At 32.5% G+C, this 26,787-nt stretch overlaps 3 protein-coding genes across 3 annotated transcripts; 1 reads left to right on the forward strand and 2 right to left on the reverse strand.

Moving 5' to 3' along the window:
• Nucleotides 1–2,385: 2,385 nt before the first annotated feature.
• LOC11411373 (agamous-like MADS-box protein AGL62) lies at nucleotides 2,386–3,145 on the forward strand. The gene has a single exon (XM_003629716.3). It carries the CDS (start codon nucleotides 2,464–2,466, stop codon nucleotides 2,995–2,997), a length of 534 nt encoding a protein of 177 aa, XP_003629764.1. The 5' UTR covers nucleotides 2,386–2,463; the 3' UTR covers nucleotides 2,998–3,145.
• Nucleotides 3,146–3,410: 265 nt separating this feature from the next.
• LOC11406151 (SCAR-like protein 2) lies at nucleotides 3,411–10,977 on the reverse strand. Its single transcript, XM_003629717.4, has 9 exons — nucleotides 10,458–10,977; nucleotides 8,151–8,314; nucleotides 7,727–7,850; nucleotides 7,331–7,463; nucleotides 7,138–7,205; nucleotides 4,314–7,041; nucleotides 4,105–4,206; nucleotides 3,790–3,897; nucleotides 3,411–3,704 (listed from the first exon to the last, which is right to left on the reverse strand). Exons 1-9 carry the CDS (start codon nucleotides 10,610–10,612, stop codon nucleotides 3,654–3,656), a joined length of 3,633 nt encoding a protein of 1,210 aa, XP_003629765.1. The 5' UTR covers nucleotides 10,613–10,977; the 3' UTR covers nucleotides 3,411–3,653.
• Nucleotides 10,978–25,314: 14,337 nt separating this feature from the next.
• Nucleotides 25,315–26,787, reverse strand: LOC11413802 (protein transport protein Sec61 subunit beta). Its single transcript, XM_003629720.4, has 2 exons — nucleotides 26,683–26,787; nucleotides 25,315–25,720 (listed from the first exon to the last, which is right to left on the reverse strand). Exon 2 carries the CDS (start codon nucleotides 25,715–25,717, stop codon nucleotides 25,472–25,474), a length of 246 nt encoding a protein of 81 aa, XP_003629768.1. The 5' UTR covers nucleotides 25,718–25,720; nucleotides 26,683–26,787; the 3' UTR covers nucleotides 25,315–25,471.

Below are 26,787 nucleotides of genomic sequence, written 5' to 3' on the forward strand. Positions count from 1 at the left end.
TTATGTAGAATTTTTTTTTTTTTTTTTTTTGGTCTTAGATGAAGTGGTAATCCACTGAAAATAAACTCACACACAACTGTGAGGTCCCGGGTTCGAACCCGGGTCACAACGTCCGGCCTTGCAATTTTGGCATTTGCCAGTTGAGCTAGGACTTCTAGACTATGTAGAATTTTTATTTTATTGAGTAAGATCGATTGTCGAACCTCCCTTTGTAAATTAGTTAATTTTAAGGGTAAAAAGATACATTAATTTTGAAATTCTTCCTCTCCTCTCGTGAATAAAACATATTTTTAATTCTAGCCAGTTGATAGAGACATGCATTGTTATATGCAGGTCGGGGTTCGAACCTAGGACACCCCACTTATTCATCTTGAAAAAGATGAATTCTAGCCTCTAAACTACTTGACAAAAAAAAAAAAAATTAATTAAAATCTCTTCTTTTTTTTTAAGGACCTTTCTTTTGAACCAAACATTAATTTTTTTTTTTTTTTTTTGCACAAGCTAAAATGAGATATATTAAAATTGCGCATGAAACACCCTGCACAAGATGTGCAAAGAGTGCGACACCGCTAAGTATTTACAAACAACCCGGTGCCAAAGGAACCGACACCGTCAACAAAAATAACAAAAAACTACTGATGCACTCCCATACAAAGGAGCGGACGAGTACATCAGTCATAATAACTGTAACTAAATGAAGTACTCTTTGCTTTCATCAACAAAAAAGAATTACATTTGACTTTGTCCAAAAGATTGACAGAATGTGTTGCCTCGTTTTGGAAAATACGTTTGTTTCTGTCTTTCCATATCAACCAAACACAAGCATACCAAATAGCTGTATAATATGAGTGTGTACACCGAGGAAAACCCGCCATAAAACAAAACTGGATGTGGTGCTGTCGTAAATCATTAGAATAAACCAAAGACAAGCCTAACCAAGTTGCTACCAATGACCATAAAATTAATGAATTATCGCACCGTAAAAATAAATGACTTGTTGTTTCGGGAACATCACAACCAATCACGCACATAACATTATTTGCGTGGAGAATATTTCTTCTTAACAAATTGCCTCGAGTCAGAAGTCGATTGCGAAGGAGGCGCCACACAAACAGAGACACCTTGGATGGTATGTAACTGTGCCAAACCTTGTCAACGGAACTCCTGTCTAAATGATCCCATGACTAGTAATGAAGCGATATGCCTCCCGCACCAAATAACCATGTACAGTGTCAAGAGTTCAACTCCATTTATCAATAGTATTAACCTGTAAAATAAAGTGATCCAATAATAGTGAACACTCCCTCACACTCTCCTCCTCCCAAGCCAACATTAATTTAATCAAAACACCTCCTTTGCCCTTTCCTCCATTATAATCAATCCCTTCTTTAGAACTAAACGGACCCTTAGAAAGAATTTACGGTTCATTTAAGTTCAACAAAACTCGAAAATTTAGTGTACAAAATTGCGCACGAGCACATCAGATTTACACCCAAAAAAATTGTTATGGTGATATCGTACCAATTAAAAGAATTGGGCAATTACCTTAAACAAAAAAAGGAATGGGTCATCATTTATGTTCATCATTGAATTACTCGTTTAATGCATCATTTGCAAAATTCAACTTTTTTTTACTAAATTATAACCTCTTTAATTCGGTTGTAAACTTGTAGTGCTGCCTTGTTACTATGTTAGTAGTACTGTTTGATTAAGTTTAAATAAATAAATAAAATTGGTTAGAAATAATGTTTTTTATACACCATTTAGTCACTATTATAAACAAAATTTTATTTTTTAGGTTCATTCAATAAATGATATATGAGGTCTATGTTATAAACCACATTTATTATTTATTCAATGAACAAAAAATATGAATTTTTGCTTATAAGATTTAATTTGTTATATATATATATAGTTATAAAAATAAGTTATTTTCAAGGGAATGATTATAAAAATGGTTAGGATTTTTTATTTTTTATTTTTGAGGAAAAAAATGGTTAGGAATATTGTTTACTGTATTTGTGTTTTTCTTTAAAGTTTCGGATTGTGCATAATTTCCTTTGAGGAGGGGTTTTGCATAATTGGTTAGTAATGCCATTAATGACAATTTGAAATTATGGTATTGTTGGAAGGGACACGATATTTTTTCTTCTAAAGCCATTATAAATCTGCCTTAAATATTATTTTAGTATTATGTAAGAGTTAATACTTAATTGATTTAGAATCACATAGATAGGGAGAAATTGTAGGAGCTTCATTACCTTCAATTAAAAATGATGAAAAAATGGAATATAAAAATATTGGCAATATGTAAGAGTTAATACTTATTGATTTAGAATCTGTTAGATAGGGGAGAAATTGTAGGATCTCACATTATTGCATGATTAGACCAACGTGGTTCTTCCCCTATAAATAAATCATTTTCAAGTTTCACAATGCAATATATTGTACTCAAATTTCACCATGAATATGGATAACCTAAGAAAGAAAAACACAGGGCGTAGAAAGATTGAGATCAAAAAGCTTGAAAAAGAAACCAACAAGCAAGTCACTTTCTCAAAAAGAAGACAAGGTTTATTCCGAAAAGCGAGTGAACTTTGCACTTTATGTGATGTTCATGCAGCCATCATCGTGTTTTCTCCTGCTGGCAAACTACACTGTTTCGGTGAACCAAACACCGACCAAATCCTTAATAGCTACATCAATGGAACCATTGAGTTTGATGTTTCAAACTCAACGGGAAATTCTTCGACCTACAAAGAGTACAATAAACAATATGAGGAGGCACTAAAGGTGTTGGAAATGGAAAAACAGAAACTTGCTGATGTTGAAAATTTGACTAAGATTTGGAATATGGGTAACTGGTGGAATGAATCTATTGATGAGATGAATAGTGATCAGCTTGAAGAATTTATGGAGTCCATTTCTGAGTTAAAGAGGAAGCTACTTGAAAAGGCTGATGAACATGCGAATACCATGATGTTTTCTATGTTGTAGAATTGTGTTTGTTGTCAATGAATAAAGTTTTCTTTCAGTAGTTTCCTTTTCTTTTATTTTCCTTTTTGTTACGGTTCTTTTGATCTGCACTTGGTATTCTGCAATCAATATTCAGTTTAATGGTAATTTTATTTGGATGTTTTTCTCACACCATGTGCTTATTTGATCATGTTTTTATTTTTATTTAATCACGTCATCATGATCTTTTCTTATAAAATTATCATCGAGGACTAATGATCTGTATATTACGAATTGAACCCATTCAATATTCTGTAAACCCTAGCTCAACTGGCAATCTGATATTGCTAGGTTGGATCCCTTTTGAACCTGGAATCCAGTTGTACAAGTTTGAGTCATGTTTGCCACCCAAAATTATCAATTGCCACAGTAGGCAAATTAGTGAGGCATAAAGATTCAAGGAACACTGTTATCTCAACCTGACTATTGACTGATGAAACATAAGTTCATACTAAGGTAATGAAATTAAGTAAACTAACCGCTGCTACACTATTAATAACAAAAATAGATAAGATTTATTCACACATGTGTACATACAACAAAGCCTCATGCAACTTCACTTGAAAAGGCTAAAAGATACAGATGACTACTCATGAATGAAAATTAAAAGAATGTTAAAAAAAGAAAGCAGCAAGAAATTATGTATCGCTCCAGTTATCGTCATCTTCACCATCATCACTTGCGACAACCTGCAATTTTCTCGATTATGGATGCAATGTTAGATATCAAATGCAAACGCCGGAAACGTTAAGGAGAAAGAAGAACGATGAGTACCTGTCGAATTGCATTTGCTTTCTCCAAAATTGCTGTAACTTTGACGTTTGTAGTGGGACCCGTTGTGACATTTGACTTTCCTGTTACTGTAGGCCTCAGGTTGAAGGACTGAGCCAATTAATGATAAAGCAATGCAGAAGTTAGATACAATAACTTTGATTACTTGATTTGTAACTTTGAATCATCATGCAAAGTTAACGTTATTAGAGATAACTTTTTTTTTAAGAAGGTTTTATTATTTTAAAATTTGACAATTTGGAGGACGAAAAATGAATGTTTACCATTAAATCGTTGATATTTTTAATGACTACTTACTTTGGTTCTGATTTGATAAAGGAAATCTTCTTTTTCATCTATATCTTTTCCCATTCTCAACTGGTTTGCTTCTTTCTGAACATTCAACTTTGGTGGTCCGAGCTGCAGGAAAGGCAGAACAAGACGAATACTTTGTTAGATTCCATTAACAATCATAGTTAAATAAATGTAATATCTGAGGAAAAAAAGATGCATGACCAAACGAGTACCTTTTCCTTCAACTTATTTATAATAGCGTCATAAGACTCGAAACCATCGTGATTACGTTGTATTTTCTCAACCTTGGCATGCCTAGGTTGTTGGAAGATAGTAGATTCTGGAAGATTTTGATCACTAAGATGTTCAGCATCTTCAGACATAGAATTTTGTGTCTCATTTGACTTATCCAACTGCGGTTTTGTGACTCTCCATTGTGTTGGAGGAACTGGAGGAGGTGGTGGTGGTCGAGTAGGCTCTGCATGACTATGTGATGTAACATCTTTATTGCATTCATGATGTCTGTTACTTTCTTTCTCATGTACAGGATTCACATTTTCAAAACTTGGAAAATCAAGTAAAGACCCTGATAAGGAAGGTTCTACGCCATTCATATGTTCATTGTTTAGGTCAGTGTCATTATTGGACAATCTGCCATGTTCTTTGGTACTCAAGCTAGATTCAGCTGATGAACTTCTGTGAGGAGAATCGTGTATGCCATGGTCACTGCTTTCGGGAGTTTCATCGGATTCCCACTGATCAGAATCATAGTCAGAACGAGGGGTATGGCAATCATCTGATGCACAGGGAGATGATCTACAGAAAGTGTCATCACCATCAGAGTGAGAGCCCAAATCGTCCATAGGAATCGAAGAGTCTGGGACCAATTGGAACGATGGAAACATATCCATTATACTTTCATGACGGTTACCTCCATCAGGAAATTGCAGTTTTAGCTTTGAGGTTTCAAGTCCACTGAGAGGTTGGAAGGATATTTTCATATGTTCAAGTGGCGGTGAAGGAGGGAGTGAATCTATAGGATATCTGAAACTAACTTTCTCTTTGAAGGTTGTCTCAGGTTGTTGTAAATGTCTTACAACGCTGTTTTGTTCACTCTGCTCCAATATAACAGATTTCAAAGAACTATAGGGTCCAGATTTTTCATCAAAAGAAACTTTGCGGTTGAAGCTTTTTATTAATAATCTATGACCAAGTCCAAACACCTGCGATGAGTTTTCACCATTTCCCTGATTAGGTTCAGCACAATCCTTGGTGTCAGCGACGGCAGTTAGAACAGTTCTAGGTGCAGTCGAATTGGCTTCCACCAAATTGTTTCTCTTAGTGTGACCATTATTCTGCTGAGAACCAATGGAGGTATATTCAGAGGCACAAGCCTGGTCATCATATCTAGAACTTGATTCCTTGAGAATCTGTTGAGGAACCTTTTCTGATAATTCATGTCCCTCTTTGTGAGCGCAATCATTGCTCTTTTGTATGGAATTGCCAAGTGAACCACCATTCATATCATTTTTCAAGCTTAAAGACCCTTGATTTAAGGAACTTGACATGGTAAAGTCAGGAGGTTTTGATGGCTCAAGTCCTAATAATCCACCATTAGTCCAGAACCTAACCGAATTATCACTGAAAGACTCTTTATGTGCATCTTCATATTTGAAGATATTATTGATCTTACCTGCGTTTTCATCTGGTAATTTAGAGCCAGAAGATGGTGTATCAGTTATAATGGGTGTTGACACTGCATCACTAACGGTAGGAGAATCAATGGAGGTATGAGTCCCTACTAAGTGATCCAAAACAGAATTATCATGTGTGTGAAGATCCCTTTCAGAGATGGGACTATCAGAGGAATGAGAATCAGCTACATTATTGGTTATTTCTTGGGTAGAAGAAACATCTGATGAGCTCACATATCCCAAATTAGATGCATGTGGCTCTGAAGTAAGAGGAGCAATTTCTGGTAGTGTGTCAGGAAAATTGTCAAACGTTTCTTTGCGGTAAGGAACATCTGATGGACTCGCAGGTTCAAAATCAGGTGTAAGTGGTTCTGATGTGAGATGAGAAATTTCTTGCAGCGAGTTAGGCAAACCATGGATTACTTCTTGGTCCGAGTAAAAAGTGTCTTTTGTCACTTTTTCAATATCAGGAATATCTGGTGTAGTCTCTGATCCCAAATTAGAAGCATATAACTCTGACTTGAGAGGAGGATTTTCTTGTAGCGAGTCAGGAATATCGCTGTCTAATAAATTAGAATGAGATTCAGTGCCTCCATTTTCAACGATTTCACGAGTGACATGTGAGGCGAATTGCTGTACCTCTCGTTTTGTTTCATAGTCAAGATCAACTTCGGATTCAGAATCGATGGAGTTAAGAGCATCCACAAAATTATCATTATCAGGTTCACTGTCAATATCATCTGCTTGAATCTCTCCGAAGACTGGTTTCAGGATTCTTTCTTCATTAAATAAAATATCATTGTAATCAATATTTGATATGTTAACAGCCTCACTCACATGCATATCCGAGTCGCATTTTTCAACAAGCCTCTCTGGAGTTTTATCTGCCTCACAGGCTTGACTATTGGATTCCAATATCTCTTCCTTCTCATCCCAAGTAACACCTGATGAAGAAGAGGCGATTTGCTTTTCCAAAGAATCATTCGAAATATTATCATCTATAGGAGGTGATACCGACTTAGGAGGAGATACTGACTTAAGATTATCCGTTTTTGGTGTCAACCTTGAAGAGGATGGTTCCTTACAATCCTGCTCATCAGGCTGCATGGAATTATTTGGATGGAAAACACATTCAATGTAGCCAGCACCAGACTTTGAATCAAAAGAATTTGAACGATCTTCCACGTCTGATCTCATTGTCATGTCTATTGTGGAGGCTGTTCGCGAAGAAGTCCGTCCATTGATTGAGGGAGAAATAAATTGCATACTGTGTAGTCAATGCACTCTGTAAGTGTTGATTCTGAATATATAATATGAATGCACTATGCAATAAGTACTTATACAATGGAAACAGAAAGTACACCTGCCACTATTTCCAAGCATCTGTTCACCCCTCAAAAGTCCGCTGTTCCTTCGCGATGACCGTCTCTTCTGTCAAATATTTTTCATATAAGCAAAAATAACTTTTTTCAAATAAATTAAATGCATGCGTCTTTTGGGAACAAAACTTAGTTAAAAACACTCTTCCCACTGAAATACTTGGATCAATATTGTACCTTGATTTTACGGGATTTCCTAGCCTTTTCAGTCTTCTCAGAGTATCGTTCTTCTGAATCTGCAGATACTCTCTTGAAGAAGGTTGGATCTGAATATCTCCTGAAGCAAGATCCTGGACCACCTGTATCGAATCTGATTGACACAAAATATTCCATTAACCACTATAGGACACTTTATTTAACCAGGATTAACCGAGTACCATAAACAATTTGGAAGTTGTTTAACTGTTTAAGCCTTATTAACCAACTAATCTTGCTATTCTTAAAACAGAAAAACAACAGAGCGGGAGGAAGAAATTAATTAACTGTTTAAGCTTTCGTACTTGGCTAATCTTACTATTCGCAAACAGAAAACAACATATGGGGAGGAAGGGAATCGAAAGAAATTCAACATACTTATCAAGCAAGTGCATTCGCGGAGGGTCACGGCATTCTTCATATGAATCCATAATAAAGGGAGGCAAGTCATTGTATATGAAATGATTTCGAGCAGTTTTTATTCGCGGATGCCATTCACAACCTGAAAGAAAACTGGTTTTCATTAAAAACAACTATATTGTCCGAATATCAAAATCACAACCATTTAATAATGTAATATTCCATAATTTGGATTAAAATCTATAGATATATGTTATTTGTGCAAATATATCCTACTTCAACTTGTTTGCTCAAATATTTTCTGAATCAGGTTAGAGTTAATGTGCTTCTTTCATAACATATATAACAATATTTCCGCTAAATTCAGACATAAAAAATCATAATAATAATATTTCCAGTAAATTCACATGCAGGACGAGATCATTGTCTAAAATAACCATACCAGCTGTGTAGGCAAAGTGTATGTGACTTGTTTGTGCCAATACAGCCTTCTCCAAGGGAGGTAGGGAAGCTTCAATATTTTGAACACGAACCATCAATTTGTGACTCCTAGAAGCCGTTGTTGTCACTTGCTCCTGCAGACCATGAAACACCTCTGCTGCAAAACTACATTTACAAAAAAGTTTCATTGGTAAAACTCAACATGAACACAAATAATAGAAAGAAAAATAAACTACTTAGATTAAATATCACTCATAACAAGGACAGGGTTTTAAGAAGAATAGAGAAATTGTCACAATTATCAGGGATTCTGTAATCATGTTTAATCAAGAGAACGGTGCACGTGTTAAACACATATTCAGGCATGTCCATTAGGAACATTTTGAGCTATGAAGACTTTAGGAAAAGCATGATAGGACTATTGGAGAACTTTTGACGCATGAAGCACCAAACTTACGTTTTATTCGCAATTCGCATACTGTATTTGATACATGTTCAAAACTACTGCTTTTGGCGTTCTTTATTTGTGAAGTACCCAAATCAACTTTAATTTTTTTTTGGATACCATGTTATAATACAAAGTTTTCACAGCTATTTAACAGTGACTAATCTCCATCGGGGAACCCACGGTCAAACAAGGTGGGTTCTCCCCTCCTAACCTAATTTTCTCCATATATAAGAGTCAAGGATCCAACCCCTGACCCCTTGCTTAAGGGGCCCAAGTCCCATACCCCCTTACCTCTTGGACCAATCTATTGTGGCTTATACCCAAATCAACTTTTAAAATAAGGAAAAATGAAAATCTGTCTAATTTTGATAAAGTAGAGACACTTTAAGGTTCCATTACAACCTACATCCTTTAATTTGAAAAAGGAATCCTCAATTTCTCTGATACGATGTGCAAATATCAGCTCAGCATTTTCTAATTTCAGAGTTAGTATACTCCAATGCAAAATTCTATTCTATGCCTACAACCGTTTCAACATGCACAACTCTTTTTTTCTTCAGGTTGTTGCATATTTGTGGCTTCAGAGTTTTACTGCAAAATTTTCTTCTTTCACAATTATATCTGTAGCATAATTATCATTTCCTTTTGTTATATTTTCATACCAAAATCTAAACAAACACAATACTTTAATTTTTATTTATTTCTTTTGCTATTGACATAAACATGAGGGGGGTGGGGTGTCGTGAGTTCGAACCCAGACTCACGTCCCGGTACTGTTAAACATTGCACTACAACACAACATTCAATTGAAATCACGTAGTTTCATAAAGTAATGTGTAAGTTGTTTGTTCTTAGTTTGAATTTCTAACATTGCAAAATGTACATTTATTATGTTCTACATTTTTTTTTCACACATCTACATACATATTCTAGATGTACTTGTCATGTATTTCTCAACCAAAATCATATTCTGATATCAAATATGCATCATATCTATGGAATGTTGTTACCCTAAACAAGTATTTATATCAAGCAAAACTAACAAAGTTTCACAATGGCATTCAGATTAGTCATAGTGCACCTACTATGGACTAAATTATCTACATCTGTTTTTTTCAGTAGAAAACAGAGTTATTTTGGTTAAAAAGGAGGAACCTCTAGAAGAAGTGGAAGAAAAACCAATCAATAGTTAGTTAATGATATTAGAACAAGAAAGCATGTTTAGACAAATTCATTCTGCTTAACCATTGCATCTGATGTACCACTTAGACTGTTGAGAAGCCAACAAAATTAGAGTAATTATCCAAATAGTAACCAATGTATAGCTGTAAACAACCTATAATTGTCTAGAACTGTAAAGTGAAGTCCATCCAATAGAAAAGCTCAACAAAAATAAAATAAAAAGTCAAAGAGCATTTTGTAAGCTCATTAATTGAAATTTGGCCCAAAAACCTATGAAAATGGAACTAAAACCTGAACAAGAACTCAGCCAAAGAGCCACATCCAATCACTACCAAAATCATCTGTTTCAGCAATCCACAACCTCCAAAGCTCAAAACCATTAAAGACTCAAAACCACATAATTTCTATTGAAAAATCCCGGTATCCGGCCAAGGACTGACTAATCTTGGAGACCAATCCCACCGTCCACTGGTGCGGCTCAATTCAAGTCAGAGCAAAACACTCTATGAATTGGCCTAACACAAAAATTGTTGGCACCGAGCGATTCGTACGTAAGACCTAAAGAAGAACATACTCCTAGCTCCCAATCCTTCACCACCCCAACTACTATTTAATTCATGAAGGGAAAAAGAAAAAAAACAGAAAGAATAAAAATAGAAATTGAAAAGAAAAACATACTCAGCAAGATCACCAAGTTGTCTCAAGATCCCAACAAGACCAGCAACAGCAACACCATCAAGAAGTGCTTTAGGGTCATCTCTATTAGCATCTCTGTATAGCTCAGGCCCACCTAAACCAAACTCATTTTTCACCTGCAACCTCACCAAAGGCATCTTCAAAAACCAAAAAGAAGATGACCCTTTATTTATTTTGTTAATAACTGGCTCTGAAAGCAATGAATATGTGGATTGTAGAGTGAATGAATGCAAAGGGAAGCAATAAATGGAAGAGTAATTAGAGAGAGAGAGAGAGAGAGAGAGAGAGAGAGAGAGAGAAAGTAGGTGGGTGTGTGGATTGAAGCAGGTTAACTAACAACTAGTAGTGGCAAAGAGAAAGAACAAAGAGTGAATAGGAGAAGGTGAAGTGTGTACGGATCCAGGTAAAAGAGAAGAAGGACATTGCCAACTATGCAAGCCAAGCCATTCTTGAACTCAAAATCATTGTCTCAGACAACAACATAGAGGGGACCAGTTAAAGTACTATAATACCCTTCTTGTTTGGTTATATTGTCTTGTGTGTGTGTCTGGAAAGTGTTACTCTGCAATCTGCATGTTGAAATTACTGGTTTGGCCTTTGTGGAGTAAATAAATTTGACTGTGGTTTGGAACTTTTCAACGTGGGAACCATAACTTTTTTTTTGACTTTTGAAAATTTAGTCAATATGGTTTAACCAAAAGGCACTAAATGCATAAAGCATGTAAGCTCAAAATATTTTTCCAATGCATGCACATTAGTTGTGGAATACAACACCATTATAATTTGAAATGCACTCATGATCCCTCTTATCACTTTTTTGATTTATTGAATATGTATTTGGTCCATAATATATATTAAATATATATTTCTTTTTCTTTAAGTAGCATAACGGTCGGAGAAATTCAACTTTAAGGTAAAATAGTGGGGTTTTCGGAGTTCGAACCCCGGCCCCTGCATACATAATGCATTATCCCACTTTATTTAATTAATATATAATTGTACAAAAGTATCTTTGTATTCACCATTTTATAAAATGAGGAAGGAGAAATTATTTTTAATTAAGGTGGTATACCAATGTCTATTTTATAATTGTTTTTGTGGAAATTTAAATTTTTCTGTACGTTGAAATTACAAGATCAAACTCTTAAGAGTTTACCATTAATTACTTACTATACAAATCCTAAATTTTGTTCATGTAAAGATTATAAATATTCTACACAAACAATCTCATAAATAAATATTGTCGAGTATTAGTTTCTAAAACACTCTTTATTTTAAAACAAAACAGAAGTACTAAAATAGTCACAATCTTGAAACGGATAGGGTAGTTGCATGGGGTCAACTTGTTGTGTAATCTTCAAACGAATAACTCATATTTTAGAAGAAAAATAAGATTTATGCACATAATTTTGTTCATGGAATAGATAGCGTGATATGGGAGAAAGTGATGTGTATGAACACGAAAATAAGATGATATCGATCTCTTCGAGTGACAATTACATACGGATATGGTCATGATATTTCAATTCAAAGATTAAGTATGATCGACAAATTTGTTTCCATGTGAGGGGTACGTATAGCTGGAATATTAATTAATCAAAAACTATTTTTTATATAATAGTAAAAAAAAAAAAACTATTAATGTGAGGGGGTGGTACTATTACTATATGTATGAAGTTTGTTACAATGGAAAATTGTGGATTTTAGAAGTATGTTCATAAATAGATGTTAATAAATACGAATTGCTTGAGCTGCTAAGGAATGGCAAATGCGTGTCACACTTTATTATCCCTTATTTCTTACTAATTTGTTATTGCTATAGTTGGCATGGGCCATGGACCATATACTTAAACCTTAAGTACAAATTTGGCATTTTGTCAGGGAAAAAGAAATAATACAAAATTAGAAAATGTAAATTAAAAGGAAAAGGAAAGTGATATGTCATTAATAAGACTATGGAGGCAAAGGATACATATCATTTGGTGTTTTGCCATTAAATTTTGATGATAGGGGGGTAGGTTTTTAGTTAAGCAAAAGGGTCCCGTGAATTACATTGTAATCCACATTTTTCCAAAAATGAAAATAGCAGTGATTGCACTGCATCATACTATTACTAATTATTTAGAAGAGAAATGATATTTGTACAATCATTTTTTAAAAACTTTTGTGACAACTTTCTCTCTCTATTACTTTGATATTTGTGCCAATACATACTTTTTTTGATAAAAATGTGGTTGTCCATTTAGTTGTCAAGCAAATTGGTGTTCAAATAACACTCCTCTATTTAGAATAATGAAATTATAAATAGTAAATGTGTAGATATGCCAAATAGTACAATGTTTACTATATGGCCTATTTGAGATGAAAAATGTAAAATTATGATCATAACAGTATTCATTCATGAGAGCCTACTCTTTAAGGCCTAATTCGACATTTTGGTCATAATATTTTATGTAAGCAGGCAATAAATTAATAGTACAAACAAAAAATAATGCAGTAACTTGAGTCAATTCTCACCAAATTCTTTCACAAATAAAATATGATCAACCAGCCATCTTTTTCGCTGAGTATGTAAGAAATGATAAAAAAAAATCCAGAGGTTAAACGTTTGATAAAAGGTTTGACTTCTATGGGTTATCTACATTAGAATTTATAGTTGGCTTTCAGTTTCACTTCATCCAAAAAAAAATCATTTGATATTTGATATTTGTTATTCTTTTTTATTTATTTTTTATAACTTGATATTTGAGATTCTAAGTAATTTATGAACAAAATGCTCATTGTTTCCTTCTTACATTTTTTTGATAAATAGAGCGACAATAGTAACCTAAATTTTTTGAAGGATTTCGATTCAACTCGGGTCACGATGTTCAGCCAATCAATTTTAACATTTTATTGATTGAACAATTTGTATAAAGTCAAGAAAAATCACCAACATCTTTACAAATTGCTGAACTTTAAACTAGAATTCAAGTCACAATTAATAATGAAAGATCTCAACATATAACCATCAACAAAATACACATCTAATTGCTTCAAAAAAAAAAAAAAAATACACATCTAATAGCATAAAAGAAAATAAAATATAAAATAAAAGCAAACACATCTACTCGCCATTAATTTTGGGTACCACCACCACTCACATATATTTTCATGGGTAGCATTTGGGTGCTATTTGGCTTTTGGTGTCATTGGTTGGTACTATTGTTTTTATCTCTCTTTTTTTTTTTATTACTTATCTCTCTCTTAACTACTCATTATCTCTCATTTAAATAATTTATTTTAATTATTCATTTTTCATTGTCACTCATCTCAAATGAACTAATGGTACCAATGACACCAAAGATCAATGATAATATGACATCCAAGTATTTTCCTATTTTACTGACTATGTCCTTCTGGAATAGTGTTTTAAAATAGTAGTGATGATCAACAGCCAATAATTAAGACATAAGTTTAATTTCTTTTTTCACAAAATAATTTAACTTGTTATATCTTCTACATTTATCTATCTTATCAGGACCATATATGACAACAATCACATCATGATTTGTAAACAATTGTCTCCTAATTAGTTCAGAAAGGATTTTCATTTGAGAAACTTTGAACTCCACCCGATAAAAGTTACTCATTCTGTCTCAGAATAAGTGAACTCTTTTGATAATGTGCATTATCTAAATAATATATTTTGATGATATTTTTCTACTATTATATAAAATCAAATTATAGCATATAAGATGTTGTTGGATTAGTTTTCAAACTATTTAATTTTATATTTTTTATTAATACATAACTAAAGATATATCAAAAATTTACGTTGACATATGTGAAACAATCAACAATATCACTTATTTTAGGACAAAAGAAGTAACTCGAGACATGTTTTTGGCGCGCTAACTCCTTCGTAGAGTAGCCGCCGTCTTCAACCACATAATTGTCTCCAAGTTAGACAATCTAGGTCCACTCTTGATAAGGTATCAATTATCAAATCATTATTTCCAAGTTGAACATTTTCATCAAATTTAAGAAAAATTCAAAATTCAAATTTATTTTAAATTGATTATTAAACATGTTTGATTCTTTTTAACAAAAACAAATCCTGCAAAATTATAGGATGTGGGAGTTTTAACGAGAAATGATATTTAAACAATCATTTTTTAACAATTTTTTTGCCAATTTTATCTTTCAAACTCACATTCTTCTTTTATCTTTTCTCTATTGTTTTAGTTTTTGTGCCACCATTTATCTTTCTTTGTAAATTTTAGTTGTCTAAAAAGTTGTCTTAAAAATAGTTGTTAGACACTCATGTTGTGGTTAACTATGATTTGTAAGTCAACATTGATGTAGTTTGAAGAAGCACAGATTTTCCGACAAAGAACCACAACAACGGCACTCCGCTGCCAAATCCAATGCAGCCATTAACTTCGTAGTGGAAAGTTCACGCTTCTGTCTCACAGTGATCAAAGTAGACAGGCTGCAGTACCCATAATTGGTCTTTCAATTTTTTAAGTTTTTCAATATTCAATGTAATAGTGATCTAATTTACTGCTCCATCTTTCTCAAATTACAAATCGAAAAAGATATTACTCCCTCCTCGTGTTATTATAAAAAACTTTTGACTTTTAAGTTGATTATATAAGTAATGTATTTAATTTATGTTTATAACAAGATACATTAATTACTCAATGAATCTAAAAAGTAAAAAGTTTCTTATAATAAGGACCGGAGGGAGTATAAGTTATTTTAAAAAAATTTCTTTAATACTCTCTCCGTTTCTCTATGTAAGTACCTTTTGTATTATTTGCATTTCTCAAAAAAATTGTTTGTGCAACTATTGTGTCTATTTTGTGTATTAATATTATCAAATTGTCATTTGTTTGTATGTGTATTAAATTTGACTTTTCATATTTTCGGACAAATTGGTAGTATTAATAAGGGGTGTGTTTAGAAAAAATAACAAATGTATCTAATAATTTTTTTTGATGAAGAAATGTATCTAGTAATTTGAAAATGGATTTATATTTAAAGACAAATTTTTAATCAAAAGGGTGCTTCAATATATAGGAATGGAGGGAGTAAATGGTATGAAAAAGATAAAATAAAGAATTGAAATAAGATATATAAATCATTAGTTAATTGTATAAAAGAAAAAATAACATTAATATTTAATTTGTATTGTAAAACAACTTATAATTTAGTAGACTTTTTTTCAAAACGACTTATAATTTAGGACGGATGGAGTATCTTTAAAATAAATATTGTTACTTTATTTATTGACTTAATTGCAGTTTTGGCCCCCTATGTTTCAAAAAGTTGCAATTTTGACCCCCTAGCTAAATAAACTACAAAACCGCCCCCTAAGTATTTACTTTTTTGCAGTTTTGGCCCCATGCCAATTTTGACCAAGTCAAAGTTGACTGTGGATGCCACATATGTATTTATTTATTTTTTAATTATTAAAAATAAAAAAAATATAATTTTTTAATTAAAATATATATAAAAAATATTTTTTTAATTAAAAAATATTTAAAAAATAAATAAATACACACGTGGCGTCCATGTGTGCATTGACTTTGTCAAAATTGGTATGGGGGCCAAAACTGTAAAAAAGTCAATACTTAGGGTGCGGTTTTGTAGTTTATTTAGTTAGGGGGCCAAAATCACAACTTCTTGAAACATAGGGGGCCAAAACTGCAATTAAGCCTTATTTATTTCTATATGTTATCTATATTACTCTTAATTATTCATAGTTTGTTTATTTACATAATATTATATAGGTTTTTTTTTGTTACATAATATTATATAGGTTAAGACAACTAAAGATGATATACTATTTTATTTAATTGAAAACAATAATTATGTAGTATTACTCTTTATGTTTATAGCACAAAGAGTACAAAATTATGAATTTAATATAAAATACCAAGACAAACTTATTATTATTTATTTGTTTAATCTAAGTAAGTTTGCTCATAATAAAAAAACTCAATTATTTATTTATTACTATCTCATTTTATCTATTCCTCTCTGCAATAAATCATATTTAAGAGAAATATTGGCAAATAATTAATTGGTATTGCTATTTATAGTGAAAACTTCAATTATGAATGCATCCCGAGTAGTTATTTTCAAATAGCAGTCAGTTAGTGCAGCAAAGTCTCACTTTTTCATCCCACCACCCATTATTTTCGCCAAATGTAAATCCTATGGTGTGAAAGTTTCGTGAAAGTTTCACATTGTTATTTATCGCCCGGTGCTCATAACTAATTAATGTTGCATTGAACTTTAAACACAATAGTTAAATAGAAAAAAGAATCTTGAAATGTGATATTAAAAGGAATAGACAAAGTACTTTGTTAGTGTAAAGTATGTGGAAGTGAATATATTAATGCATGGAGAATATAATAAAGCTAGAGTTTTTCCATGTCTTTGGACATCTTTTGGTCATAATTAAAGGGTTCGTGAATAACTAAAGAGTTTGGTCTATTGGTAACATGATAAGGGATAGACTTAGATTTTTTAAGATTTAGTTCCGTTGGACACTACCCCTTACCCTAATTTTTTTTTTAATAGAAAAATAGAGGATATGCGACTGTTCTATATAAACACAGTTAGATCGGTTCATTTTGTAAAAACAGTTTCTTTTTTCATTTTCTAAAATACGAGTTCATATTTACTTGTTAATAAAAGTATGAGAAACTCTTGAGGTGAATAAGTGTAATAGAGAGAAGTTTTGTAAAAGAAAGTGTAATAGAGAGAAGATGAAATGTTATTCAAATATTATTCATTATTGTAGTTTATTATCTCTTTGTTAGCAAGTAAGATCAACACAAAATAGAACAAAAAATATTTTCACAAATACACCGATAATACATTCATCCAAGCAACTCATATACAATTACAAATAGTACTCGTTTTGAATTCATGCAAAAATAATATCATTTATTCATGTCTTGAATTTTGTTTGTAAGTTGGTGTCGTCGTTGGTCAAGTAGGATTCGATGTCAAGTCTCTTGGAAGTTCAATTTGTTTTTGAATAAGTAATGTAATAAAATAATTGCAAAGAAAGACAGAGATAACAGATTCACATGAGCTACTTACGTATCCTACAAATAAAGATATACAGGAAAGGACAATAAGGAGATGGGATCAACTTCTTTCAAAATTTCTCAATAAAATAATGGTGCTATAGATCATGTCATGCCAGTGAAATAAATATGATCATTGATCAGCAGTTTTAACGGATATTTTTTCTAAGCGAAAATATTTAACTTATATTGTCTCCTGTCTTAATAATTTAATTAGTTTCGAAAGTTGAACTTCTTTTTTTTACAAGAGAATAAATATCCAACATGTAATTAATTAATTAAAATTATATACGATGTAGGGATGGTAATTCCTTTCTGTAAAAAAATGGGACGGTAATTTCTTGCCTTGCTTAGATGTCAAAAACTCTCCAATATTTTATTTTATTTTGAACAATTTCTCTAGCATTCACTCTTTTATTGGATAAAATCAATGTATGTTCCACCACTTTGTGCGAGTTCAATTTTTAAAGTGTAAATCCACAATGATTTAAATCAATAAGAGTGAGTATTGTAGAGAGTGTTGTTAGCATTACTCTTTATTTTGTTATAATGAAAAATTCTCTGATCCATAACAACTAATTAGAGCAGGGTTTGGTGGTCTGCTTCGTCATTCTTCCAGGACATGGATCTCCGGTTTCTCGAGTCTACTTTCAGGATTCTTCGATCCGTAACAACTACTTAGATCAGGGTTTGGTGGTCTGCTTCGTCATTCTTCCGAGATGTGGATCTCGGATTTCTTGAGGCCACTTTTGGGATTTTTCGATTCGTAACAACTAATTAGAGCAGAGTTTGATAGTCTGCTTCGTCATTCTTTCGGGACGTGGACCTCAGGTTTCTCGAGGGTACTTTCTGGATCCTCTGATTTTCTTCATGCAATACATTATGGGCTTTTGTTGGCTAGGTAGCTGAATCACCATGATATTGCTTGTTGCACATATTCTCTTCATTATGTTGATATCCTACAAGTTCAAACACCAAGATTTCACAAATATGACACTCTGATCCAAAACATCAAAATCTCCTTCATCAAGATTGCTATGTTTGCATTGTTCACATGTTTCGATAAGAAAATAGATGTGCACACTTCCTTGCTAAGATAAGTGCTTCTTCTAACTTTAATGTCTTGGTCCACCCCTCCTTTGTGAGACTATGGAAACTTGGTTCCCAAGAGCTTGTTTCATTTCTCTTTGTTTTGTTTTGTTTGTCTTTAGCTTTCCAACAAAAAAAACTCTCCTACAAATTATGCAAGGAGTTTTTTTTTTTTTTTTAAAGAGGATGGAATAAGTGGTTATATTGCAAGAAAATTATAAGATCATTCAAACACATGAAAAAAAATGTCCTGTAAATGTTTGAAAGATTTAATTTTTTTTGTTTAACAATATACTCGAATATTGAAAGAAATATAAAGCATATATGCTAGCTAATCACAACATCCTATGACACGTGCGGGCCATAAGACACAATCCTTTGCTGGTGATCCATCATCTTCCAAAGTAGGCAATTGAATCCTGACATTTCTTCCTCTTTGGACCCCCTAACCCTAAGCATTTGGTCTTTTTTTGCCACCTATTTTGGCTGCATTTACCAACTTGTTCATACTTAGTTTCTTCCATGTGTTTCATCGAATTCTCCATTGTTGCTAATATTGCTTCTATATTACTTTGTTGTTCCTTTATATGCTTTTGTTGCTTCTTGTGATGTTTTTGGTCAAGCATATTTTGAGTCTTTAGTTTCAAAACTCAATTCAATTGAATTAATTCATGTTGGAAATAGTTTCTTGATTTTTAGTGGTTGTACCAAAAGGAGATAAATCTAGTTAAATGTGATTATATTTTAAGTACAACTTACATTCTAAAATCATATACTAGATCTAGATCATATTTTTACTTACCGCAACACTAGCAAAAACTTGTCATGGCAGATAACATTTTCAATGCAAAAATAATTGACTCAGTTGGGATCAATAGGTCTGAATTGAAATACTACCTAAAAATAGTTGAAATAGTAGCAAATACGTTGCTATCAACTGTAATTTTGTTTTTGAAGCATTGATTCAAATATTTTGTTGATCATTCTTCTGACACCATTTATAACGGCCAATTTGTAGGTACTGCTCAGTGGTCCAACATACACCATTATTCATTAGCACTCAACTGAGTATCAGACATCAATGGGTCCAAGGAGCTACTCGTAGCACTAACCTCTAAAACTCCTGCCTTAAGGACGAACCTTTCAAATCCATGCCCTTCCAATGTATGAGACCTTTGCAAATGTTAGTTCCTAATATTAAAATATGGACGTGTAAAAAAGCTACAACACCTCCTTTTTTACATGTCTGGATTTTAAAATTTGGACAAATCAAGGGCCTATGAGAAGTGTGCAGTGGAGAAAGAAACTGTCATTTTTCTTTGTTTTTTAAAGGCTAAATTAATCAAATGGTCCTCAACTAATTACAAGTTTTCATTTTGGTCTTATAAGTCTTAAAATTATCATTTTGGTCCCTCAACTTTTGCTCCGTTATTCAAAAAAGTCCTTCGCTGTTAACTTTAACTTTAAATGTCTAAAGTGGAACACAAAAATGGTGGTCCACCATAAACCTTATTAATTCTTTTAAATTTAACCGTTCGATTTTTTTTATAAAAAAAAAAGAGACGGTTGGATCATGAAGTACATTATAGCTTATGGTATACCATCAGTAGATTATTATTTTCTTCAAAAACAAACACAACACCACACCAAAGTTCTTCCTCTCTCTCTCTCTCTCTCTCTCTCGTGTAAAACAAAACCAGAGAGAAGTTTTCTTCTCTCCACCATTGTTGCCACCATGCTACCCCCTTCCAGAGGTCGTAGAACTGCCATCCGAGGTCGTATGACCAAACCAAAACCACCATTAAATTCCTCTCTTCTTCCTCTACAAAAATCACCCATTCATTTTCTAGATCTGTGAAATTTCAAAAACCCCAATCATCACCTTCTCTCTTTTTTTCCGGCCACTGCAAGCTACAATCGGAAAAACTAAATTCATCATCTTCTTCCTCTTGAAATCCTCAACAAAACTCGTAAATTTATTTTGCGACCTAAGTAGCTTAGTTTATGACCACCGCACCGGAGTGCGCGACCACTGCACCGGAAAAGTGATTCACAATTATTTACTTCTCTTCTCTTCTTCTTGGTCTCATCTCTTCAACTAATCTGGAAAGTCGGTTATTTGTTTCTGCTTGTGTGCTCATGCTTTGGATATTGGTGTTTGGATCCATCGATGTTTGAATCGAATAAAGCTAGTAACGTTGATTGTTCGATTCTGAGTGCATGTTGTAATCATGGAGAAATCAATTAGCTGAACTTGCTGCTGAAAAAGTGTTGCATGTTGTAATCATGGATAATTTGTATGCAGTATCTGGGAAACATAGTGATGCTAGTTTTATTGCTTGTTGGGTCTGTTAGTGCCAATGTGTTGCTATGAATTAAAAAGATGTGAATGAGAATGGTGCCAATGTTGTTGGATCTGAATTGATAATGGTGGAAGAATTAAAAAGATGTGAATGATTTTAGATTTTAGATTTTCTGGGTTTTTATTTTTTATTTTTTTATGAATGTTCTTGAAGATTGTATGAAGATGTTGGGGGAAGAAGATGAAGAAATGGAAAAATGATTAGGTATCGTTTCTTTTTTTTTCTTTGAAAATGAGAAAATGGAAACAAAAGGAAAGAAAAATGATAAAATTTATGTTTTTTTTTTCTTTTTGGGTTTTTTTAATATTTTTTATGAAGAAATTGGCAAAAAAAATAAGCTACTGACGGTATACCATAAGCTATAATGTACTTCATGATCCAGCCGTCACTTTTTTATAAAAAAAAGATCAAACGGTTAAAATTAAAAGAATTGATAAGGTTTATGGTGGACCAACATTTTTGTGTTCCACTTTAGACATTTAAAGTTAAAGTTAACGGCGAAGGATCTTTTTGAACAACGGAGCAAAAGTTGAGGGACTAAAATGACGATTTTAAGACTTATAGGACCAAAATGAAAACTCGTAATTAGTTGAGGGACCATTTGATTAATTTAACCTTTTTTAAAACTAGACATCTGATCAAAAGACGGACTAATTCAATGATACCACTTCACCAACTATTACTGGAAGCCTGTTTGAAATCAGAACAAAACTTTATAAACCAACTCACACAGATTGGCGTTGAGAGGATGTCAACGACATTAAGAAAAATACACTCTAAAGTCTCAAATCTACACCATTATCCTTTTATAATTGTCTCTTATGATAAAGTGGTCTGTCTTCTCACACCACCAAGCCCATACAATCCAATTATATTCGGTGTGGGATCGATGTTCGGCCAATACACCAAATATTGTATTTTCACATATGTAATTCGACAATTGTGAATTTTTAGATCAGCAATGCTATTTAGAACGATACAAATCATTCCGACGGATTCCCGAAGATTTGGCAACCGTTGGATTTGTTTTCTTTATTGGAATACATGGGTTATTGAAAAAAGGAGGTGGTGGCCACATGGTTATTTTGCACTATCGGGACAATCTCGTGAGAATTGTTTTCGGGAACTCTAGCATTTTCCTTTTTATATATAGTTGTACTTCTAGCGATGGAAATATGTTAGGTTGACCAATGGACATACGGTGTGTTTGGTTCAGCTTTGGATATAATTGATTATGATAGAATTGATTGTGACAGAATTGATTTATGTTTGAATACAATAATGCAGAATTGATTAAACAAAATGAATGTTGTTTGGATAGTTTTTATCAAAATTGTTTTTGAATGTATAATTACTAAAATGGACATAGTTAAATTCAGGTAAATGTGCATAGTTGAATGTATATGTAGGTCGATACTTCCTTCAAAAAAAAATGTAGATCGATACTAAATGTAGATATATTATTTAATTTAAAGAAATAAATTTTTTATATATTAATTTAAAATAATAAATACCATCATTAAACTAATTTTTTTTACAAAATATTTGTTCATATATTTTATATTTTTTGATAAAATATATTTAAGTTAAATAATTTAGAGTTAGTTGTCAAAAATGATAAAATATATCGTAAAAAAAAAAGGAAAAGAAAAAATACAGTAAATCTGAATGGGGACATCGTAAAGGAAAATTCAAAATTTGGTAACTCATGACCATAAACATTTTTCGGGGGCTAATTTGGTTTGTTAAGTTTTCTGATTAAATTGTGTTCATCAAATTAATTATAAAGCAAAAAGAAGGAGAATTGATAAAGGGCAATAAAGGAAAATAATAGGTTGTAATAATCAAAATATAAAATTTAATGTAGAATTGATTCTAGGAAAGCCAAAAGCTAGGATATGTAGCTTCAAGGATAATTGCTTTTGGAGGATAGAAGCAATTTTTAAAAGTCAAACCAAACACCATTGAAAACTCAATTTTTCACTTTTGAGGGTTCTAGAATCACTTCTTGGTACTGAAAAGCCAAACAAACAAGCTTATGTGAGGCTCATACTGTATTGGATTTTTTTTAATAGGCAAAACTAAGTTGTTTTTTTTTTTGACAAAAGACAAGACTAAGGCTTGTTTAGAAGTGATTTATTTATAAATTTATATAAATATTACATTGCATGTCACAAAAAATCTTTTAGGTCTTTATTCCTTACTAGCATGCACTAATTTTTGGCATATTTAAATATTAAAAAATAGAATTAAAATAGGATGTCATATAATGCCGTATTTTTTAAAATATGAAGTTAAATTTTACCAGCATATTGACCCGCTAGTCTATTTCAAGATATGCGGTATCACCATCCATTACTGATAAAGTTTTGTGATGATTGGGAGGCATTCATGTGAACATGGAGTTGTTTCAGCTGAGATTGAATTGCGCCAATGGTTTCTTCCATTTTCTGGAAAGGTTTGGGAGGCATCAATAGAAATGAAAGCATCAATAATACAGTACTTACTTACTCTAATGCAACGTGACCCAACTCGAGAAGGGATCAAATCTCCTAATAATTCTATGGTAAAAATATATATAAAAGACACTGTTTAATTCTCTAGCTCTTTTCATTGATTTTTTTTTCTTGGTTACTCTCTTTTCATTGATTTCAATCCATTACATAGGACAATTCAGTTAACATAAATTGAAGAGACCTGAAATCTTAGAGAGACAGCATAAAAAATAAGATTGAATGTTGCTTAATTGTTGTTGAAGTCTTTCATCCAACAAGGCTGGTACCGTATCATGAAGCTTGAGAACCATGTCCGCGAGTCTAGAAATTTTTCTACTAAAAAGTTGCAAGAAAATTTTACTTTGTCTAGTTTGAACTTCTAAACTATTCTATTCTATTTTGTCTCAATTTTCTTTTAACTTTTTTTTCATATGATAAATATTCTCACTACCAGATGCATATTTGCTACTAATGACAATGGAGAGAGGCCCCAAAAATGAAGGTCAAAATTTCAAACCAGAACGTCACAAAGTCCACACTCTTGTAAGGTGTCTTGTGCAAAACTAGACCCCCTCCTGCTGCATTGCCACCGCCAATAGTTAGGCAATATTCTCATGTGGACTATCTTTGAGCAATGAACATAGTATGTTATTTTTTGAATTGGTGATGTAATTTAATTTCTTCATTACAACTCTATTTGGTATTGATTCGTTGTGTGTGTTGTAAACCACCTTCTCATGAACAAACAAGAAACAAGCTTATGCACAATTTCTAAACACACAAAAGTAGTAGAACTGAAGTAACATACCTCCGCTTAGGTTGTTTTCAATTTCATGCTCGAATGTTTTCATTTTCTTCATTACTTGGGTTTTGTTGGTCAGAGCAACACACTCGTTAACATGGTTGGAAACAAATTTTGAGGGTATGCATGAAATGTAAGCACAAATCAAAGAAAATAATGGATTACCGATATACATCTATTTTGAAATGTATACTGACCCTAATAATGCACACATGTTTCTTATATTTTCATTTACCTGATTTTAAATATGATGTTCGTATACGCATCAAACTATGTATGTCTTCCCTCTTCACTGTCATATGGAAGAGCTAAACAATGATGGTGAAATATGAAAACATGTTTACGCCTCTTCTTTCATATGCATTAATAGAGGGTAATATTAGTCATATAATTATCTCAGTAGTTCCCATTTCATGTGTATTTTTCTTTGTACTAAAATTTATTGTACAGTTAGTCTGACATGACTTCAAATATTCCAAAAGAATATCCTCGTTATTCGATAGTTGGATTATTGTATCCCATACTGCAAAGTGGTTTGTCTGGAGCTATCATCATTAAAATGGTTGTGATTGACTACAATATGGATTACTGTTGATGAACTTACTCATGAGTTTAGCTTAATTTCAAATAACGATTTCGTCCTTATCTTTTTGTCTATGTCATTTTGGTTCTACGCTCATGACTAAATATGGATTTTCAAGCTTCATATCTATGATTTTCTTTTGGGGTTATAATATTTATTTATGACCCAGAGATCGTAGGGATATAAAATCATAGATTTAAAGCTTGAAAATCCATAAGCAATCAAAGGTGAAGGACCAAAATAACATGACAAAAAGATAAGGACCAAATCGTTATTTAAATTTAAGTTAAGGGACCGCACGAGTAATTTTGCCTTATATTATTCTAATATGGACTCATGTATCCATGCTACAACCAATTTTTAGGCTATTTCATAGTTACCAAATACGTCGCAGCTAGTTCAAAACCTTGGTCATAACATTGTACCATAAAAAAGAAGAAATAAATTCCCAGAAGAATGATTGTATCAAGTAACAGATAATCTGAATTCATAACATTGTGTATATATTAAAATCCTCAAAACATACTGTTAAAAAAAAATTATCCCCAAAACGAACCTAACTTCATATTGTATTCTCTAAGCCTCCTTACGCAAGTACAACTTACCAATCACATGAAGGATGGCAACAAATGCTATAAAGCCAATGCTCATCACAAGAACCACATTTGGGGATATCTTGAGTCCAGGGGCATCATCAGTGTAAAACTGAAGCATAGTCCCTGCAGCTCCTCCAGATGCCCCGCCACCGGGTGTCTTCCTTCTTCTCATGCTTGCAGTCGCTGCTGCACTTCCTCTTTGAGGAGCTGCTCCGCCTGAAGCCATTTTCTGAAACACATGCATTTGAAATGTTAAACTAAAAACCAAATGCAAATACCTAAAAACACTTTGCAGACTCTCAAAACAATGAAAATGTAATGCACAACATAATCATATGAGCAACAGATGATAAGTAGTTTTGGCAGGAAAATATCAGTTTTAATAACTAATCGTTCCTCCAACATAACAATCAATCTCAAGTTAGAAAAACTAACAATTTTTAAGATCGGTAAAGCCTTATCCTATCTACTGCAAAGGTGCCCTAACCCTAACAGTATCCGAAAATAAACAAACAAACCATAAAATTTTAATTAATTGGTGCACCACTCTGTTTTTCTCCTATTCAACTAAACAATTACAAACCCTAAAAATGATCCATCAATAAGAGATATTCAGAAACATCATTGCTCATGCACTAAACAAAATTAAATAAAACTCGATCAACAAACATAATATTTTCATATGAATTACAACAAAAGCATACAGGGCCATTCATGAAAATCGGAAATCACAATTCAAACTTAATCAAAATCAAAACAAATAAATACAAGAAACAATTCAAATCAGAGAAATCCACAAACAATAAAAAAAAAATCCAAAACAAAATTTGTAACAATTACACACAATTAACACTCCTATGACACAAAATCACAACCCTTAAACCAAATAGATGAGCATTAAGAATCTTATAATAGTCTTAAACAGATCCATAATAACAGAACTAAAACATCACAATATCATGAGTTTTCAAACAATTTTTCATAATCTCAATATAAAATCACCAGATCTAGGAATGTAACAAGAAAAATCGATTGCAAAACCAAATAAATCCACAAATTGGATCGCAATCACCGATTGAAAACAATTCAAAACAAGTCAAAGCATGAAGATTAAGGAATAAAAGACGAGGAAACATCATCGTACAAAACGCAAGAACGAATCGAAGAGACAAAGTGAAAGAGTGTTGTTACCTCTATGCTGGAAACGGAGTTCACGCGTTCAGCTGCAAAGATAAATCGAGGGACAGAGGAAACAAGTCAATAGTGTCAAAACTCCCTCAAACGTCTTATTTATAT

The sequence above is a fragment of the Medicago truncatula genome, chromosome 8 (assembly GCF_003473485.1).
Source record: "Medicago truncatula cultivar Jemalong A17 chromosome 8, MtrunA17r5.0-ANR, whole genome shotgun sequence".
In the NCBI taxonomy this organism is placed as follows: domain Eukaryota; kingdom Viridiplantae; phylum Streptophyta; class Magnoliopsida; order Fabales; family Fabaceae; genus Medicago; species Medicago truncatula.

Bases quoted from the DNA above. Each gene is read 5' to 3' on its own strand.
- LOC11411373 (XM_003629716.3), top strand. From the start codon at position 2,464: ATGAATATGGATAACCTAAGAAAGAAAAACACAGGGCGTAGAAAGATT.
- LOC11406151 (XM_003629717.4), bottom strand. From the start codon at position 10,612: ATGCCTTTGGTGAGGTTGCAGGTGAAAAATGAGTTTGGTTTAGGTGGG. The intron at 7,464-7,726 runs GTATGTTGAATT...TGTGTCAATCAG, and splicing joins CGAATGCACTTGCTTGATAA to ATTCGATACAGGTGGTCCAG. The intron at 4,207-4,313 runs GTACTCGTTTGG...CCTTTCCTGCAG, and splicing joins TAAATAAGTTGAAGGAAAAG to CTCGGACCACCAAAGTTGAA.
- LOC11413802 (XM_003629720.4), bottom strand. From the start codon at position 25,717: ATGGCTTCAGGCGGAGCAGCTCCTCAAAGAGGAAGTGCAGCAGCGACT.